The sequence below is a fragment of the Stigmatopora nigra genome, chromosome 6, assembly GCF_051989575.1.
Source record: "Stigmatopora nigra isolate UIUO_SnigA chromosome 6, RoL_Snig_1.1, whole genome shotgun sequence".
Classification (NCBI taxonomy): domain Eukaryota; kingdom Metazoa; phylum Chordata; class Actinopteri; order Syngnathiformes; family Syngnathidae; genus Stigmatopora; species Stigmatopora nigra.
The window spans coordinates 2,096,187-2,111,438 of record NC_135513.1 but is presented as its reverse complement, the minus strand read 5'-3'; the positions used below and the strand labels follow the sequence as shown (position 1 = coordinate 2,111,438).

The 15,252-nt window shown below is 43.4% G+C and overlaps 1 protein-coding gene across 1 annotated transcript in view; it reads right to left on the bottom strand.

Annotated features, from left to right (window-relative positions):
* pnpla6 (patatin-like phospholipase domain containing 6) overlaps positions 1–15,252 on the bottom strand; it is a 111,219-nt gene that overhangs the window by 56,961 nt on the left and 39,006 nt on the right. Inside the window, exons 18-21 of the mRNA XM_077718293.1 lie at positions 11,607–11,611; positions 11,231–11,335; positions 10,621–10,743; positions 6,515–6,637 (exon numbers count right to left, since the gene is read on the bottom strand). Coding sequence (XP_077574419.1) covers positions 6,515–6,637; positions 10,621–10,743; positions 11,231–11,335; positions 11,607–11,611 — 356 coding nt within the window. The remainder of the gene's footprint in view (positions 1–6,514; positions 6,638–10,620; positions 10,744–11,230; positions 11,336–11,606; positions 11,612–15,252) is intronic.

Here is a 15,252-nt window from a genome sequence, read left to right as displayed (position 1 = left end):
TACATATGTACATATGTACATATGTACATATGTACATATGTACATATGTACATATGTACATATTATGTACATATGTACATATGTACATATGTACATATGTACATATGTACATTATGTACATATGTACATATGTACATATGTACATATGTAATGTACATATGTACATATGTACATATGTACATATGTACATATGTACATATGTACATATGTATATATGTATATATGTATATATATATATATATATATATATGTATATATATATAACATGTATTATATATGTATATGTATGTATTATATATAACGTATATATAACATGTATTATAACATGGAATTTCTTTTCAAAGTGCACTTGAAAGAACATTGTCTGTTGTCCTGGCGGGAGGAAATATGCTTTGGCAAAGGTCAAATTGATGACTTTAAGGATATTACGGATTGGATAAGCATTGATGAATTGATACTACCAAATGACGTTGTTTTCTATTGCTTTAAGGGCATGCAAGTTAAGAGAACTTTAGCTTGAAATTCTTAGCATTGCAATGATGGGGTTAATACGGCTGAATGTTACAGTGATAAAGATTGGCAATAACAAGCTTAGATAAGGGGGGAAAGGAGCAATTCTCCGAATTTCAAAATCTGGCTAAAAAATAGATTATGTTAGTCGCTTTGGGTTTTGACAGGATGTGTTGGTGCATGAATTCTGGAATATTTGGGGAATTGGGGACCCCATATCTAAAACAAATTCGAGACAAATGTGTAAATAGGCTCTATTTGGCATTGGATGCCCAAATTCTAGTGGGGCTTTTCATGGTTTGAAACAAGTGACGCTTTACGTAGATGGGTTGTCTATGAATAAAATGGGATGGGCAAAATTTGACGGGGATCGACGGGATGTGGGGGAGTGAGCAGTCCCGTGTTATTTTGGTTCATAGAATTTGGACTCAAGGCGACGTGATAATGGCCGTAGACAGCGTCATGTCGCATAAAATTAGTGTGTGTTACGATCCCGCCGCGTAGTGCGACACGATCGGAGGGGAAGGTGAACCCAGATGCAGAGTCGCCGGAGTAAATGGAAGGGGGAGGCAGATATGTTGCTCTTGTAGCTTGATTTAATAAACGGGGTAACATAACATAACAAACTTAGCTTGATCACTCATTACAAAGGAAAAGAACATGCAGCGTGGCGTGGCGTCAATGGGAACGGCAATGACTACGAGGAAAAACATGAAATGAACCAGACGATCCGACAGCATCCACAGAAAACCTTAATGCTTAAATGCCAAAAATAATCTAATCACGTAATTAGCCACAGCTGATAATTATCGTGACGTCATGCCAGGAGAGGCAATCCAGCCACTCCTGACAGTGTGGAGGAATTTGTCTTACAAATGGGGGACATCATTTTATCACCTGGATGGAGTTGAAACAAATTTGAATGGCCGCGTTAAAAGGTGATTGGCATGCTATTAGAGGGAATTGGGATTTTCCAAAAAACTGATAGGGGGCCATTAGGTCATGACGGCTGTGAATTTGAGTGCGAATTAAAGAAAAGAAAAACCTTAGAGGTTAAACTATTGCCACCTCAATTCTGGGAACAAACAGCTAAACTGGTAGCATTAAAAAGGGTATAACTTTATGTGAAACATGAAGGTAATTTTTTTTTTTACAAACGGTTAAAATGCTAGAGTGGGGGTGTGTGTTTTAAAGGACTGATGATTAGCGCATCAACCATATGGTTCAAAGATTTACTAATGAATGCGGAGTGGATCCAGACCTTCCGGAATGTGGGGTATTCCTGGCGTCCTCGAGAATTTGTGGATTTTCTCCGGGTACTCCAGTTTACTCCCAAAAAATGAAATTATGGATGTTAGACTGGTTGAACACTCTAAATTCTTCTGTTTATGAGTGTGAGCGTGAATGACGGTTTGTCTTTTTGTGTTTTTTGATCGGCAGGCCACCGAGATATAATCTATCAATAAAAAACCAAGGTGGAAAATAATTTGGGAATTTGGAATTGATTTCTGAAATCGCCAATAGGCCTTGGGAATGGCGTGAGAGATTGGTAAAAAAAAAAAATTGGGACCTTAGCTTGTTTAGCTTGAGTCAAGGGAAGTCCTATGTCTCGACAAGGAGGGTGGGTGGTGGCCTTGCTACAACAGCACTACAAAGCTCATGGTTTAAATCTATATGCATAGCATGATTGACTTATGCTAGGCATAACCTCAATGGGGCTGTCGGCCAAAGAATGGGCAATTCTCAGAAGTTACATATCCATTTCAAAAGATACATATAGATTTTATTGAATTAAGTAAGATATAATTCCACGATATGGAATTCCTAAACTATCTATAGTGATAATGGCACCCATTTTGTTAATAAAATAATTGAAGAAATTGGCACTAGGTTTCATATTTTGTTGCAAAATTATTGCGCCTACCATCCACAATTAGCGGGCCTTATATGAAGTCTTGTTTGGTAGACCCTACAAATTGCTATTATTCACTACACAATGAGAATTGGATGATGAGGCAAATCTAGCAGAGTACGTGAAGAAATCTTTAGAAAAAACGCACCAAATTTAAGATATCAGAGGGAGATTTTGCTTCTCAACAGGAAACGGACGGAGTGACGGTGATTCCTGGAGACTGGGTGCTGATATGCAGCATAAAATCACGGATGCACCTTGCCCACAGTAGGAAGGTTGTCTAAATTGAAACGTTTCAAGAGGAAAACTCCCTAAACTAGGACAAAAAGTCATGTTGAAAACAATTATTGCTTTTGGGGCAATGAGATTAATGATGATTGTGATTCTATTCCTCTCCACAGTAGGGTTGTTTTCTCCAGTTGGAGAGAACGGCGGAGGCGTTTCAATTGAAGATACACCTTCTTACAGGAGGGTAAAGCGAGCAACATTTACATTTACATTTGATTAACATTACCTACTAAATCAAATTTCCAGACATGCATTCGAGATTGAAAATATAGATTTTGACTCGGCAATGTCCCTGTTGCCATACAAGGGATCAATCTATGGTGGGATATATGTGTGGTACTTAACAGCCCAAAATGGAGATTGGGAAAAGCCTTGTTGCAGAAATTGGTCAAGATTGGAAAGCTTGGACTGACATATTAACTTGTGAAATTTATTTCTGAAACAGGGATTTCCCAAACGGGGGATAATTGGGTGCTGTTAATGGAGTGTAAAGAAGAGGGGCAAGCACTAAGTGGAGCTACTTTTTGTAAGAGGGTGGTCTCAGTTGAAACATTGAGGGGACTGGTAAGATAAACTTTCTGACTTAATAAGATAGGGGAAACACCAATATTGATTGGAAAGATTATTGCTCAGCGAGCAATACCATAAAACTGTAGAGAACTCTTTTATATTGGGTTTGACGTCTCCATATGCGAAAGGGTTTCAATTGAGACTAAACCATTTTACAAAGGATTAAAACAAACTACCAGACAAGGGAAAATACGATCGGATACAACAACTCCCTCAATTACCATTCTTTGGGAAAAGTGTTTTTACAAATGAAAAACGTGTCCTACTTGTACAGAAAAAATATCGAAACAGTCTCGATCCTGTTACGCAGTAAATGGGAAGTCAATTTTTCCACTGTTTAATCATTTTACCTGCTTAAACCTTACAGGGCATGGTCTGAAGCTGGGGGCGGGCGATAAATGAGACGTGGTGTGTCGGCGTTCTAAAACAAACTACACCCCTGATACCACGTTCTGACATATGGTGGTTGTGTGGTGGAGATAAATTGTACGACTCCTGCCGAAACGCGGCAGGACTAGGTGCTTTGGTCTCACTGCTCTTACCGGTGTCTGTTTTTCCATCAACAGTGGAGGATACAATTGGCTGCTCAGAAATCTGGTGTGGTGAAGGGTCCCTCCCAACATCCTCGAGAGGGATGGAGGGAAGGAGAACCAACATACATTCATGCGATTGGCATCCCCCGGGGCGTGCCAGATGAGTATAAGCTGGCTAATCAGATCGCAGCAGGATGGGAGTCCCAAAACAAAAATGTGGATGGGATAAATTACCTGCATTACAATGTCCAAAAACTTGGAAATTATACCGAACAGGGATTCGTGGCCATAAAGGAGCGACGGGCAGCTACCAGTCTGATGGAGTACCAGGATCGCATAGCGGTGGAGATGCTCCTTACGGAGCAAGGGGGCGTGTGTGCAAAATGTTTGGAAAACAATGTTGCACCATCATACCGAACAGCACGTCACCTGGTGGGTCCCTAACCAGGACCAATAGTGGCCTGCAGACCCTAAAACGGCAATATGGAAAAGCATTCTGGAGTAGAATTATCCCCTTCCCAGACTGGTGGGATAAGACCTTTGGAAAATGTAAGGATTTGGCCATATCTGTTGTGTTTTCTGTAGCCATATTTGCTACTACCTTGACATTGTGTGGGTGTTGTCTTATCCCGTTTGCGCTCCTTGCTAAGCCGACTTATAACTACTGCAATTGCCCCTACAAATTCTAAATTACACGAATTATATCTCTGCTTATGAAACGTACCGGGGAAAGCAGTGAAGTCCAGGAGTACGGTAATTCCGAGGACAAATTGGACGAAAATGATCATGTTCTTTCTTTTTTCAGACCAGCCATGTGAGGAAGGAGTAGGCGGATAAAATCGCAGTCACCCGACATTTCCATTTGTGATTACTAAGAAATGATTGATAACATACATATTATAAAAACGGGGGAATGTTGGGTTTATTCTGTATTACTATGATACATATATGTGTAGTAATTCATTTCTTTGTTAAATCCTTCTTCCTATTGTTCGGAACGTGCTTGAGCTCATAAACAGCCGTCTGGTCCTCTCTCACATGGAGTTCTTGACCTACATCTTACCCAGTATCGGGCTCTGAGGGCTGTTGATCGGGAGGCAGCAAGGACTCGGGATATCTGCCACTTCCATAGCACTCGTATAGTGTGCATACCTCGTGACGCACTTCGGGCTTCTTTATGTAATTGTTATATGATTGTTAGGTCAAATGAAGGCGTGATTGTTTTAATCCAAATGAGGGTTGGTTTTAGTTTCCTGTTCTGTTATTGTTAAAATACCTTGATTGTTATTATAGTTACAGATGTTGTTTTTGCTTACGCATGTTGAATTAATCAACAACCTTGTAATTGTTTTGATTTATGGCCTTAAAGCCGTACGCGAATTACTGTTCGAGAGGATACTTTGAAGACAAGGGGGAAGTCTTGTTGCTTTGCTGTCTCTTCCCTTAAGGTCCTTATCCATGATGCAATCTATTTAATTAAATGTCAATAATTGAATAAGATGTCTGCCTGCAGTGATTGATAATTACATCAGAAGGGTAATTATTTATGAATCTATCAGTGGGATAGACGTACCCAACTGGCTTAATAATTGATTGTTCATGTCGAGCCAGGTGGCTAATATGGTTTTACAATTGCTTGTTAAGACAATGGAATGTAGGAAAGGCCAACTAGCTGGCCTTGCATTTGTTTGTTCAGATCGTAGAGTGTAATGTAGACTGGCCAAACTGATTTTATTATTGTTTGTTAAGATCGTGAAATTCAAGATAGGCTAACTAGCTGACCTTGCATTTGTTTATTCCGAATCACGCGATGTAAGATAGGCTATGGCATTTTGTGTGAGCTATAAAAAAATATTGTGTTTCTATACAACTTAGCCCTGCAAATGTCTTACCATATCAGCCTACAGTTTGTTTACATAAACTTTGTCCTACCTTGCTGTCTTAGAATTACTGCCCTGTGCTTGCTATATAAAGACGGACACACTGTTCATTCAGAGAGAGTTGCAGGAACATCGTGCTGAACAGGACTCCACCGTTAGAGCTCTTACTCTTCACTTTGCAGTCCGGTAATAAACCTATTTCCCATTGAAATTATTCTCACTCTTTCTTAACGTGCTCCTGAAGTTGTATTCTCAGACCTATCAGTATGAATTGTTTAAAATTCATTTTAATGGGTTAATTGGTTAAAGAGAAAAGGGGGAAAAGGTCATTTTTGTAGAACACAAAAATGTATAGGTTCTCTCTGGACTTGCGCAGGTTTTCTGTGGGTACTCCAGCAACTCCCAGGACTCAGGGGAGGATAAGCGGTTCAAAGAATGAATGAATAAAATGTATAATTGCCACACGCCTGGTGAAGAATAGCTTTTTCTAGTTTGCTTATTGTTGGTTTTAACTGAAGTAACAGCGAGCAATGAGCTACTCAGTATGGCTCCTATCTTATGGAAACATCATCTCCTTAGTTGGTATGACAAGTCGGTTGTAGAAGGAAATCAGCCACCTTTGCCGAGGTAGCGAGGACTGGCAATGTCATCCAGTGAGGGCAGAGAGCAGCCGATGATCTTCTGGGCAGTGTTGATCACTCTGCATGGCTTTACTGTCTGCTACCGTGCTTCCAGCGTACCAAACTGTAATGCAATATGACAGGATACTCTCCACAGTGGCTCTATAAAAGGTTACCAGTAGCTTAGTGTTCAAGTTGTACCTCCTGAGTACTCAGGCTTCTGGGCCTTCTTCACCACTGCCGTGGTGTTGGTAGACCAGGAAATCTTGACCATGACGTGAACCCCCAGGAATTTGAAGGACTGGACCCTGTCTACGCATACTCCTTTTTATGAGGAGAGGGGCCAGATCTGTGTTCCGTTTGCGAAAGTTCAGGAATATTTTTTTTAATTTTCGTGGTGTTGATTGTAAGATTGTTCACTGAGCATCACAACGAGTTTGTTGACCTCATCTCTGTAGGTAGACCCATCCTCCCCTGAGATAAGTCCGACCACAGTGGTGTCATCAGCAAATTTGATGATGGAGTTAGAGTGGTGGGTCAGTGCAGTCGTATGTGTACAGGGAGTATAGAAGAGTAGGCAACCTTGAGGGGAGCCAGTGCTCAGTGTAATGGAGAAAAAAAAGGTGGGGACCAGCAGCAGATGGAAGAAGATAGAAGGTGGGAGAGCTTGTCAGCCAGAATGTCCTGTATTTTAGTGTTGAAAGCTGGGCTATATTCAATGAAAAGTATCCTGACATAGTTCCCTTGGAGCTCCTGGTGGCTTAGTGATGTGTGTAGAGCTACGGCAATGCCGTCCTCAATGTACCTGTTCGCTCTGTAAGCAAATTGGTGAGTCAACTGAGGGAGGGATTGTATCCCTGTTGTGGCACGCGACCAAATTTTTAAAGCACTTCATGATCACAGGTGTAGGTGCTACAGGCCTGTAATCATTGAGGATAGCAATGGTTGGCTTTTTAGGGACAGGGATAATGGTGGCAGATTTCAGGCAGGATGGGATGGTTTGTTGCAGAGAACAATTGAAATTCTTTGTGAAAACCCCGGTCAGCTGGTCAGCACAGACTTTAGCACCTTCCCAGGTACTCAGTCTGGGCCAGCAGCCTTCCTGGTGTTTACAGTCCCCAGGATTTGTCTCATTGCATGTTCCTGAAGCTTCAGTGTACTGCGCAAGGTGGTGGATGTGTTGAGACTGAATCTGATTTGTCAGTCTGAAAGCGGGCAAAGAAACAGTTCAGTTCTTCCAATCCCTCTGTTTGTGAGGCATCTCTGTTAACAGACACCTTATTATTGTCAGTTGTAATTGGTCATGTGTTGTATTCCCTCCCACATTTTTGGGATATTTTCTGTGAAGTGCTCCTCAATTTTCCTTCCCTGCGCAAACAACACCTGATTGTGCCATGGAAGTTATGACAAAAAAACTTGATTCCCATTTCAAAAAATGGATTGATGTCTATCCTGTTACAAAGACAGAAAAAGACAAACTGATTTTTTCAGTGAAATTCCCTTGGCTAAATTTACCTTTTGGATCTTACAGGGTGAGGTGTGAATCTGTGGATGGTAAATGAGAAATGGTGTACCTGTCAAGCCCCAGACTAGACTGGTGGCTGGCGACGCCTGTCACCCTATCACAGGTCCAGCCCATAATGACTCGAGTGAGGCCTGGTGAGAGTCATTAGCAAGCAAGGAGTATTTAAGGCCACCAGGAACATGACCATGCTGCTGGATCGTCACAACAGTTTACTGTTAGTTACCATCGCGTTTTGCCTTGCCTTATTGATATACAACCTCTTGTTTGCTCCAGGATTCCAACTACGCTCTGCCCCATTACCACGAATAACGGATCACTGACTACAACCACGGATCATGGACCAAGGACGAAAACTTCGCCTCCTACCCTGTACCCTCCACACGGATCCTCCATCCCCGATCGTAACAGCACAATCCAGCCAAAATGGACCCTTCGGGCTCAGAGAAAGCCCCCACCGACCAACCTGCGCAAGTTGTGGATGAGCACACCGGAGCTATGAATTTCCTTTTGACTGAGGTATCGAACATAACCCTCAGGCTCATACAGGCACAAGTAACGCCCATGTCTCATTCACTGGGTGCACGGCCAACCCCGACCGCTTACAAGGTAACACCGTTATCGCCGCACCGTGAAACTATGGTCTTGCCACCCGCCCCCTACAGTGGTAACCTCGGCAATGCCAGCAGTTCTTGGTTCAGTGCCGGTTGGCATTTGAACATCAATGCCTCACCTACACCTCTGACCGAGCCAAGATAGCTTACCTTATCGTCTTTCTTTGTGATACGGCCCGGGGCTGGGCGAGCGCCGAATGGGAGCACCTCTTATGACGAATTTACCGCAGAGATGCGAAAAGTCTGCCCGGTGGGCAGCCGGGAGGCAGCTGAGCGCTTAAGAGCTCTAAAACAAGGCGTCCGGAGCGTCGCTGAATATTCTGTGCAGTTCCGCATTTTAGCCGCCGAAAGTGGTTTTAATGACAACGCCCTCCATGATGCCTTTCAAAAAGGGCTGAATGTGGTGATGTAGAAGGAGCTGGCGTTTCGAAACGAGTCTGGGTCCCTTGACGCACTCGTGTAATTGGCCATGAGGATAGATGGCCGACTACAAAGACACCTAGAGCAGCGGCGAGGTGGCTCACACGTGGGGGCTGTGGTTGGACTTTGGCGCCTGCTTCCTGTTTCCCTCCTAGCGGCTGCGCCTCCCCCTCCTTTGGCGACATCAGAGCCCATGCAAATAGGCCACGCTGGGCTGTCTGAGGAGGAACGCTTGTGCCGCCACCAGCTGTTCCTATGCTTTTACTGCGGTAAGGAGGGCCATCTCTCAGAAACATGCCCCGTCCAGTGAGCCCCCCCCTACCAACAGTGTCACCTCCGAGGCAAGAACCCCTGATCTATCAGCAGAGCCCGAGTGCAATCGGGACCTTTCACGGGTGTTTAGCAAGGCCAAGGCCGTGGCACTTCGCCTGCATTGCCCTTATGACTGTCCCATTAACATATTGCCCAGTGCTTCTCTTCCGAGGCGCTGGATCTACATCCCAGGCCGAAGCAGGAGGCACTGGATAACTACATCTCCGAGGAGCTAGCAACTGGACAGATTCGACCATCCTCCTCCCCTTTCGGGGCGGGATTTTTTTTTATCAACAATAAGGACGGGTCACTGCTCTCCACCCCCCAGGGCCAATTTGAATACCTGGTGATGCCTTTCAGACTTTGCAATGCCCCAACAGTGTTCCAGTTCCTGATCAATAATGTCCTCCAAGACATGCTCAACCGGTTTGTGTTCGTCTATCTAGATCTTGATTTTTTCACACAGCCGAGAGGAGCACGTGCGCCAGGTGTTGCAACGTCTCCTGGAGAACCGCCTACACGCCAAGGCTGAGAAATGTGAGTTTCAAATCTCGAAGACCACCTTTCTGGGGTACGTGGAAGTACAAGAAGGTGGAGGCCGTAACTCAGTGGCCCAGGCCCAAGGGGAGAGGGGAATTGCAACGTTTTTTGGGGTTTGCAAACTTCTATAGACATTTCATTAGGAAATATAGCTGTGTCGCCGCCCCCCTCACAGCACTCACATCCACGATACTGCCGTTCTGTTGGTCAGACGCAGCGGAGGTGGCGTTCTGTTACCTGAGGTCCCGTTTCACCGCTGCTCCTGTCCTCTCCCACCCAGACCCTGAATTGCAGTTCCAGGTGGAGGTCGCCTTATTTCTCCTGTAGGCTGTCCCCAAATGAACGCAACTACGGCATTGGGGACAGGGAACTGCTCACGGTGAAGATGTCCCTGGAGAAATGGCAACATCACCCAGAAGGGCCTAGCCAGCCGTTCAAGGTTCTGACGGACCACAAGAACCTGGAATATCTCAGGTCGGCCCAAGGTCTGGAGCCGAACCCAGGGAGAGGTACGCACAAGGATATGTATGTTCCGACCCCAATGCGGTCCAAGGTACTAGAATGGGCCCACACCTCCCGCCTGACCTGCCAACCGGGGGTTTGCCGCATAGAGGCAGTATTGCGCCAACACTTTTGGTGGCCGACATCAAGGGCAGATACACAATCTTTCGTATCTGCCTGCCAAGTGTGCGCACGCAACAAATCTTTCACCAAGCTAAGGTCCGGTCTTCTCCGCCCACTACAAATTCCTAGCCGTCCCTGGTCCCATATTGTGGTCGACTTCCCATGTCCCAGGGTAACACCACCATACTCACGATAGTCGATCAGTTTTCCAAGGCAGCCTTCTTCATCGCCCTCCGAAAACTACCCTCAGCCCTGGAGACAGCCGCCTTCCTCACGCAGCATGTCTTCTGCCTGCATGGAATTACGGGCGACATCCGACTCCGACCGGGGCCCACAGTTCACTTCGCACGTCTGGTCTGCCTTCTGTTCTGCCCTGAAGATCACCGCAAGCCTCTGCTCTGGATATCATCCACATTCAAACGGTCAGTGTCAGCGAACAAATCAGCAGTTGGAGGCAGCGATTCGCTGCGCCACCCATGCCGACCCAACCACCTGGAGCGAACACCTGCCCTAGATCAAATATGCCCACAACTCCCACCCAAACGCCCCCTCCAAGCTGTCCCCTTTCAAGTGCTCCCGAGGCTACCAACCCCCCTTATTTCCTTCCCGGGGTTCAGCACGCTTCCAACCGTGCCCAAGCGCAGGCCAACCGCCGTCGTCACCCCGCACTGGCCTACGTTATGGGTCAAGAAGTATGGCTTTCCACCCGTGATCTTCCCCTAAAGACCAAGTCCTGGAAGCTGTCCCCCCGCTTCATCGGCCCCTAAAACTTCGAACGGATAATAAACCCATGCGCTGTGCGCCTCAAGCTCCTACCGCCCCTCTGCATCCACCCCACGTTTCCCAAATCAAGCCAGAGTAGAGATCAATGTTGCACTTTTATACCCCACAGATCACCCGATGGGTCTATAACCAGAGCCATTGAAGGCCTGCAGACCCTCAATCGGAAAATGAAGAGGGATTCTGCAGTAGAATTGTCAGCCGAGCTGCCTGGTGGATAAGACGTTCGGCAAGTATAACGATTTGGCCCTTTCAGTGATTATCTTTATAGATCATTTTGCTAATACTTTGACATTATATGGGTATTGTCTTATCCCTCGCTTGTGCTCTTTGCCAAACCAACTTATAACTACTACAAACTGTCTAAAAATTACAAGAATTGTATCTTCTTATCACACAGTCTACTGGTGGGAGCATTGAAGTCCATCACTATGATAAATATGAAAGTGATATAGACAGGATTGATTTTGTTCTTTCAGACCTGATCTGCAAGTAAGGGGAATTTGGGTAAAGGGCAGACCTACAACAGGGGTGGAATTGCTTGTAATTAAATAATGCTGCAAGGAAGTTTTATAAAGGAAATGAAAATATTTAAAAATATATATAAACAGGGGGAAAGTCAGATTTATTTCATTTTGTTATACATTTGCCTGCAGAAAAGTGTAAGCTCGGCCTTGCTATTAAAGAACACTTTGTTAACCCTTAATTATGCGCACATTATTATTATCATACTTGCTTTCAATGAACCATAAGCTTCGCTACTGAAAGTCTGGTTCAGTCTAAACAAAGAGGAGCCAGGACACCTCGGAGTACTGGGAACCTGCGTTGAGCACTGCTCCTAGGTCCTCATCTGCACCCCACCATGGATGCTACGCTATATGAGGCTTCCTGACGCTTCGGCCTTCATGTGTTTTCACTATTATAAATATGTTTTGGTACACATATACTACGCTCAACTCACATGCATGCACATAGATAAACACATTCAGACGTCTCAGTTGAGTGATCCTCCCGTCCCTTTAGAGTTTAGACGTCCAAGTAATCGGGACCATCAAAGTAATAAAGCAACAGAAAAGAAGTGCAAGGTCAGAACGAACTTGCAAGTGAAAGATCCAGGAGTGTGTTTCCTCTTTATTTGTGTTTTTGGGAACGTCTAATGGATACTTGGCCCATATCTCTCTACATCCATTACACTGAGCACTGGCTCCCCTCAAGGTTGTGTACTGAGTCCTCTCCTTTACTCCCTGTACACCGACCCACCACTCCATCATCGAAATTGCTGATGACTCCACTGTGGTCGCACTCATCTCGGGTGGGTGGGTTAGGGTTAGACAAGTTTTTCGGGTCTACCAAAACCACAGACTGGCCAGAAGCAAGTAGCCCTGATGTGTGCTCGTTTACCATGTCAGCATATCCCAATAGTTGTTAAGGCTGATCGAAGGTGCTGCGGTCGATCGCTAAAATATTAGCCTTAATACTTGCACAATGTGTACGTATCTCATGTTATTATTGCACCTACCCACAGAGCTGGTGAAAAGTAGACCGCTATGGACACATCTCTTTTGTATACCGCTCATGTGAACTTTCTTGTGAAATGAGGTTTAGCTGCATGATTGTATATTTGTGATTTTGAAATAAAACAAAATTTCACATTTCAAACTTTCGATAAGAAAATTGTAATTTTTGATCAAGATAGTTTTCATCAAGATAGACTCATTTCTAATTTTCAAATTGAATAATTCTAAAAAGTAACACGGAGGTGTTTTATGGAGGTAAAAATTGTGAATCAGGGGGCGACTTATACGCGAGAAATTGTAAAAACAACAATCTTAAGGCAATTTTAAGGGAGTGGTTAATACGTGCGGGCAGCATATATGCAGTAAATTCGGTAATAAAATAAATTTGATCTGCAAAAGGAGGTTTCTTCTATACATAATTACTACTGAGAAAGAAAACACAAAAGAGCTCTGGAAAAATATGAACAAACTGACAGGAAATAGTTTCACGCACAGAGAAAAGGGAATTATATTTGAAGGCGAAAATCATCCATGATCTAAAGGACATTGCTACAAATTTAAATGATTTTTTATCGACTCCATTAAAGAACTGATACCTAACAAGATCCCTCAGATCACCCGCCAACACAACTGAACACCGATTTTCCCATTCTTAATCTGCCCATAGTTTCACAGTCAAGTTAAGAAAGGTGTGTCTGATCTTAAAAGCTCCAAAGCAAATTGCATTTGGTATGGAAGTAACATTTCTAAACTATCACAAAGAATCTCTCATAGGACCATCAAAAACTATTGTAAATAAATCCAGAAACTATCTATTTCCTGAACCCTGGAAGCACTCAGTCATAACACCAGAGAATAACAGTCTTGGGGTACCGCAAGGGTCAGTGCTGTCTACTGCTCTTCAGTCTTTTCATAAATGATCTACCAAGCTGTTGTCTTTTGAGAAACATTCACGCTCTCACTCATACCAACGGCAATTTGTATCGTGTACAACCAGACTACCATGCATATCTTTGGAATATGGGAGGAAACTGTAGTACCTGGAGGATTCCCAGGCAGAACTGGGGAGAACCTGAAAACTCCACACTATTGGAGTGACCTGCATTCGAAACCACGACCCCAGAACTGAGGCCGGGGCGCTAACTACTCATTCTCTAGGCTGCCTCATTTAAATGTAAATTTTATGTTGGAATGCCAAAATAAAATAAACGTTTTTACTAAATTTGCAGGTTTGATATTATTAACGTATTTTCGCGACTATAAGGCGCTTTATATGTGGACCAAAACTAAAATTGTTATCACGATAAAATAAAATAAATCAGTCGATAGGACAACTACGGCAAACAGCCCCCGACTCTATTTTCCCGTAGTGAAAGTACTAAGCAGTGAATGCTGGGATGGGGAGGAACGTATTAAACGCAGCGTTTTCGATGGACAATTGTTCAATTCGGACACAGAAAATGAGGACTTGTGGGTGATGGTTTTGTGGGTGATGATGACATGAGTACATTGTAAAATGGCTAAATAAAGTACAACCAAACCCAGTCTTGCTTGCGTTGCCTTTTTAAAAATGTGTTTTTAGCGTGCAGGTGTAGCGTGCATTTGGTGCTTGCAGCACCAAATTAGTGTGTTCTCCGTTATAGTATATTGATACTATTAGTGCAAAGTTATCACATCCGTCAACCTTGGTGTATTGACAAAAGGACCATATATCCCAGCAGTCACTGCGCACCGGAAAAAGCGTCTGGGGCTGCTTCCGTAGCGCTAATACGGTTCAATATCCATAAATAATATGTATACGCCATGCCTGGCTGCGTCTAAAAGAACGGTGCGTCCTTTGTGTGTGTGTAAAATACAGAAATAGCACTCATTATTTACACTGCACTTATGAAATTAATCTGTTCCAAAAGTGGTTTCATAACGCAATAACCTCAATATCATCAACTAAATTTTTGTTAAAACCCTTTAAAAATGATCAAAGTGTACTAACTATGCATGAAATATGTACGGAACTTTATCAAAAATCAAATTATGTATTTACAAATGAATAATAAACAGATGCAAAAACATTTTATGTTAATTTTGAAATGCAAGTGCCTAGGTGTGAGAGGATGCAAATTTTGGTAACTGACAATAAAAACGAATACAACTTAAAAAAAGTTAAAAATTATGATTCAAAAGAACTTAACTTTCTAGGGTACTATGATGAGAAATAGAGTAGCAAAGTCCCCCCAAAAAAACACAAAACACCATGGTAATTCCATGACGACAAATGGCGGTCGAAGGCACACAAAATTGCCATTGAGATGCAGGTCACTCCGAGGCAACGTGAGGCCAGCGCAGTTAGGTGATAGTCCATGGGCGGCCAGCGAGACTTTGGGAGGGCGGCTGTTTCATGCCAATTTAAAAATATATATACAGGATATAGGAAGTTTATTTACAGTTGGGGGTTTCATTTTTTTAGATTTTGTGTTTTGTAACTTGAATTATACATAGTATCTTGGAACCAAATTTTTCCATTGAAACTTTTCGTACCCTGATTATTTTGTAAGTAGAGTTCCCACTGTATTTGCAAGACACAAATCAAACCTGCTCGTTTGCTTGCTATTA